The 6,109-nt window shown below is 34.4% G+C and overlaps 1 protein-coding gene across 1 annotated transcript; it reads left to right on the forward strand.

Annotated features, from left to right (window-relative positions):
• The first annotated feature begins 231 nt into the window (after positions 1–231).
• LOC140825302 (enoyl-[acyl-carrier-protein] reductase [NADH] 2, chloroplastic-like) lies at positions 232–5,430 on the forward strand. The gene is made up of 13 exons (XM_073186988.1): positions 232–428; positions 1,457–1,720; positions 2,403–2,512; positions 2,608–2,663; positions 2,744–2,828; positions 2,905–2,952; positions 3,193–3,267; positions 3,343–3,454; positions 3,531–3,582; positions 3,664–3,715; positions 3,808–3,865; positions 4,443–4,541; positions 5,082–5,430. The coding sequence occupies exons 2-13, from the start codon at positions 1,459–1,461 to the stop codon at positions 5,237–5,239; spliced, it is 1,167 nt and encodes a 388-aa protein (XP_073043089.1). The 5' UTR covers positions 232–428; positions 1,457–1,458; the 3' UTR covers positions 5,240–5,430.
• Positions 5,431–6,109: the final 679 nt, after the last annotated feature.

Genomic DNA, 6,109 nt, shown 5'->3' on the forward strand with positions numbered 1-6,109 from the left:
TAAAGATTTTAGTTTTGATAATAACAAAAAAATTATTCATGTAGTAATTTTTTTTCCTAGTGTTTACCCGATACCTTTTCACCATTTTGCCCAAAATCTAAATTTTGTTTGTCACAAATTTTATGTTTTTTTACGATAAATATATGTTAATAAAAATAGGATTAAAATTAAATTTGTAAAAAATATTAATATATTTTTGAATGCCTATGGTGACAAAAACGAGCCCTCAAATCTCAATAACTCACTCCCAGAGCGGAGCTTTCAAAGCTTCCCAACAGTTCAAACCAACCAACCCACCAACAAACAAACAGACGTTAGCATTGTTTTCATCGAAACCATATTTACAAATTCATTCGACATTTGAATCTGCCACAAACGAAAGTAGCCCAGAATCAAATTGGATTTTCTCCAAAAGAATTACAAAAAAGGTGAGCATCCCGCTACCTGATTTAAACAATCGTGATTCTGCATTTCAAAAAAGAGGAGCTTTTTCAATGCTTATTTCGGGTTCAATTTATGAGGATTTGTTTGTTTTCTTGTCGAGATCTTTAGATGGTTTAGCTTTTCGTGGGGTCATTGTGTGAAATCTTGCCTTTTTTCGGTACTTCTGGTGATAAATTTCTCTTTAATCGAATACAGAATCAGATTTGATGGTGCATTTATATTATATTCTTGGAGTTCACATGATAGAAAAAGGGTAATTTTATAATGCTCCAAAGAAATTGTTAAAACCTGGAAAACTGGCGTGGACTATGGAGCCTTATGCATCCGCATTTTGATATAGGCTCTCCTTCTCAGATTACTTTTATTCTATGCACGAATGTTTGTTTTCCCCCCACGAAAGTTTGACGAGCTTTGCAACTTTCCACCTAATTTAAGCTAATGATTTACCAACGATTAAGTTTTTTTTTTCTTATGATGCAGTCGTGTGAACTTGGAAACTTTTTCTGTAATTTACCAATAAACTGGCAGTAAAACTTTTGTCTTAATTTCAATGCTAAATAAGCGATCTGTGCGTGCTCTATATACAAAATTTACACGGCATCTTGTTGAAAATTGAACTGTGTAGAGTATGTTGTTATAGATTAATCATATTCACGAAAAAAGAAGGAAAAAATGACATTCATACACTGTTTATGAAAAGAAGAACATCGTGAAATGAACATAACTCTTTCTTGTTTGAGTTTGTTATACCCCAAAAAAAGAGAGAAAATAAAAGAATTTATAAATTTCTCTCTCGTCTCATCTAGAGGCAGAATTTGAGCGCTCACAGCGTACTTTACTATTAGTCTTCATGATGTCAGTTTCTTGGCTACATGGCTTAAGGGAATTTTTATCATGTTTGCTATTTTGTTTACTTGTCCGAGCTCTCTTATCCCGTTTTAACTTGCTAAATCTAATCACATGTTATCCACTTCTTCTTTTTTTATATTATAAATTGCATGTATCTTAAAAGCCATGGCTGCGAATGCAACTCCCAGAACCCAAATTGTGGCACAAAGGCCTGCTGTTTCTGCATATCATAGAATTTCAAGACCAAATTTTGCACACATCGGGAGTAAAACTAAAGGAGTGACTTGGGAAAAGCTTCGGTCTGCAACACAGCCATTTTCCAAAATATTTGAAGGCAATCAGTTGAAATATAAAAGGCATGTCATAAAGGCTATGTCGGGAGCTAGCGATAAGCAGCCTTTGCCTGGACTGCCCATTGATCTCAGAGGTTGGCCCTTCATGTGCTTTTTACTGCCATTTTCCGTTTCTCTGTGTCAACAGACAAGCTTTTTCCAAGATTGGATAAATGATAGGCTAATAACTGTTGCCAACTTCCTATTGGATTGAGCTTCGGAATAGTAGTTTTTGACGTAGTATCTGAGAAAAAGTTAAATATACATGGACTCTAAAAATTTTTAGTCAGTCTTGATACTCATATTTGGGCTTCTGTTACCTTATGTTTGGCCAATACTCGTTACCTTAATTATATAGATCAGAGCTTTTGTTGAACGCTCTCCAGCCAATACTTGGAATAGAAATTTATTGTTCGCCCACTTACTATCAATCTGAGCTTTTGGAATTAGTGGTTGTTAATCATTACTTGCTAGCTTCCATTGTGCATAACCATTTTAAACATTTGTTTACCTAATTCATGATTTCATCCAATATTTTACCGTATTAATTTAGAAAGAAAATACTGCTTTTTTTCAAGAAACATGGAGAATCTCTTAAACTCCGCCTCAAATGCCAACTTTGTTGTTTTAATCATCATGTTTAAGAAAATGGTTTAGGAAATTCCTGCTCTTATTTCTTATTTACATTGGTCATATCTGCATTGTTGTTGAATTTGTTGCAAAAGAAAATCATGGTTATTGAGCTCACCTCAGCAAAATATTTATCATCGTTTGCAGGGAAGAGGGCATTTATTGCTGGTGTGGCTGATGATAATGGGTATGGTTGGGCAGTAGCAAAATCTCTTGCTGCTGCAGGAGCTGATATTCTCGTTGGTACATGGGTGCCTGTATGTTATATAAACTCTTATGTTGTCCCACCATCTCCGTATAATATAAATTCTCTGCACATTTGTTCTTTTCTTCATGAAAGTCTTTGTCTTAGGCACTAAATATCTTCGAGACCAGTCTACGACGTGGAAAGTTCGATGAATCACGCGTGTAAGAATCGATTTTTGTAAGTTGTGATCTTTTTACCATACTTGGTATCTGGATCACTGATCAGGAACTTGATGCCTTAGTTTGCCAGATGGTTCTTTGATGAAAATCACAAAAATCTACCCATTGGATGCAATTTATGATTGTCCAGAGGATGTTCCAGAAGATGTGAGTTGTCTACTGGTATTTCACAAATGAGACGTTTTCCTCAGTACAGCCTCTATTAATTTGTACTATGGTGCAGGTCAAAACAAATAAACGTTATTCAGGATCCGACAATTGGACTGTGAAGGTTCTTAAGTTATTTTTGTGTTTCTTATACATTCAATTTTTCTGTGATGGCCCTTGAAACTTTGGATCCCGTTCTTCCATCTTTTAATGGCAAATGCTTCCTTTCTTAAATACCAAGGACCTGTTTTTTAGTTCAGTTCCAGCCATAGCATCTAAACTCATTAGGTTTACATTTGAATCTGAGTGTACAGATTCCTGCATTTTTAAATCACCTTCCTGAGAGTATCTTTGTATCTTTTAGGAAGTTGCTGAATCAGTGAAAAAGGATTTTGGCACCATCGATATCCTTGTGCATTCACTTGCCAATGGTTCAGAGGTATATTTTAGAACTGAGTTATTTCGTTGCATTTTCATGTTTATTTCAATACAATTGTTTGGGCATTTCATGCAGGTTAGTAAGCCTCTTTTGGAGACATCTAGAAAAGGTTATCTAGGGGCCGTCTCAGCATCAAGCTATTCTTTCATTTCCTTACTCAAACATTTTGTTCCCATCATGAATCCAGGTACGGTTCGAAACAATCTTAATTTTTTCTGGTATCAACACAATTTGGTTTCCTATATTTTTCTCTTCTTTGATAGGTGGTGCTACAATATCTCTAACATACATTGCATCTGAAAGGATAATACCGGGGTGTGTGCTCATTTAGTTCATCAAACAGGTTTTTATTCTATTGTATTATGTTTCACGTATAAGTTATCACTTTGTTTTCAGATATGGAGGTGGCATGAGTTCCGCAAAGGCTGCACTGGAGAGTGACACCAGAGTGAGTCTTTCTTTGTTTCGAGGTTTATAGTAATTGTGCATATTCTTGAGTTACAATCAATGCTCACAAAAGGTATCATCTACTGTATAAAGGTGCTGGCTTTTGAAGCGGGAAGGAAACACGACATCAGAGTCAACACAATATCTGCAGGTATGTTAAAAAATTATACTCGTGTTTGGATGAATTATAACTCCAAAAATATGGCTATGTTTTGTTTATGTTGTTTTTTGGAAAACATTTTCTGGCATATTCATGGGAATTATATTAGTTAATGACGTGCATCGGAGATTAAGTAATGTTTTTAATAGTGTCGGATGTTTTTAAAAGTTTAAAATATAGTCTTGAGCGTAAAATAATAATAGTGTAGTTTGCAGGTAGTGACAGACAATTATATTCAAAGTACCGATTATATTGGAGATATACTAGAAGGGAAAATATGTTTTCTCAGAAGAAAAGAGGATAACGTTTGATTTCATTTTCCAGAAACTAAAGAGGTGCCAGAAAATGAATCCATACGTTACCCCTAATATTATGTCCCTTTGCCGGCAATATTCTAAAGTGTGGTCGGTACTTATTCTACTGCAATGTTTGGTCAGTGAATGTAAACTCAAGCCGCTCTCATGTTAGCATTATTATGGCATGGAACAGTAGTAATTCACTATCATGTAAGAATAACAAGAAAGTCAAAATGTTTACATTGTTATGCTTATGGACTTGAGTATAACAGGCCCATTAAGAAGTCGTGCTGCAAAAGCTATCGGTTTCATTGACATGATGATCGACTATTCATTGGAGAATGCTCCTTCGCAGAAGGAATTAACTGCGGGTGAGTCGTCTTTACCTCCTATTTGAGTTGCATTTTGGTGCTCAGGTAGCATTTAAATGCTTTAGGAAAGGCTGCAAATGGTAAATGTGATTAAGATAGCAAAATATTTCGACCATGGCTTATCACTTGTCCTAAACTTGGAAACACAAATCAGTAGTAATTTGTAAGGGAGAAGATGCCCTTATAAAAAAGCATCATTCGGTCACATTGGTGTGTTTTCTGTCAATGTGCCTGGAATGCATGTCATATGATAAAATATTGCATCCTGCAAAAATTAAATCATAAAGCTGAACATAATGCAATAATGGAACATTGCTAGGAATTGATGAAAAGTTCAATTTGAAGCAATAGTTAGGAGGATGAAATAAATATTTAAGAGAAAAAAATGAATATGTGATAATCAAATCGGCTAGATGTAAAATATTCCAGAAAATGAGTCCAAACATAGGCACGATCTTTTATCGTTGTTGGAAGGTATCATTTTCGTCTTCAGGACTCGATAATTGATTCACATGTTAACTTGTTATGTAAATTGAACAGAGGAGATTGGAAATGTTGCTGCTTTTCTTGCATCCCCAATGGCTTCGGCTATCACTGGTTCTGTTATTTACGCGGATAATGGTCTCAACGCCATGGGGGTTGGGGTCGACAGCCCGGTTTTTAAAGATCTTGATATCCCGAGAGCTAAACAAAGTTAGAGATCCATCCTCCCATTCAGAAGATTCGATTCTGATTTATGAAAATAAATGTTGGGACTCTTGAGGACAGGTGAAATTGCGACTTGTATTCTCTCTTTTTCGAGTATTCGAACTGAATATCGTGGTTGTATGTTGTATACCACCATTTTTCCAGACATCATAAGCATTTCAGAAAGAACATTTTATTTTTAGTGCATGCACTTTTCATCATTGTTTTGGAGACCCGAAGGGTTTAATTTCGTAAGCTCAGGGTTTTTAACTGGTTTTTCTAAAAAGTAAAGCATTTTTGGACACAATATGGGTTAAAAAATAAAAAATTCATCCGTTGAAAAATAATATTTTTATTTTTTGAAAAAAAAGATAAAATAGAAATCCTTAAATCACATTGTTATAAGTTTTTTTTTTTTTAAAAAAGAGTCGCATCCTCTTTTTTAATTGGGAAAACTTGCGTATCCAAAAGCACTCTATTTTGACCCCCAAAAAAAACCCTGTGACCCGGGAACTTAATAAACTGGTGCAAATTATTTGATCGAATTTGAGACGAGTATTTAAAGATTTTTGTGTTTGAGCTCAAGTTTATTTATATTTATTTTGGAGTTTGAATTTAATTCGAATATTTATTTTGGAATTTGAATTTAATTCGAACTCAAGAATGTCTATTTAGTTAGTTTTTAGTAACATGATTTAAAATGGTGTTGCGCCCGAGCATAAAACTATAAAATAAAAAGATTGTTGAAACAATCATGCTGTTTTGTTTCATTTCTTTTCTGAGAAGGGGAAAATTTATTACGCATTTGTGTAGTAAAAAAAAATTATATCGTGCTTGAAAATATGCATCTGAAATTTCACTATTTTTTCCCAGTAAGAATA

The sequence above is a fragment of the Primulina eburnea genome, chromosome 3 (genome assembly GCF_022965805.1).
Source record: "Primulina eburnea isolate SZY01 chromosome 3, ASM2296580v1, whole genome shotgun sequence".
NCBI classification, from domain to species: Eukaryota; Viridiplantae; Streptophyta; class Magnoliopsida; order Lamiales; family Gesneriaceae; genus Primulina; species Primulina eburnea.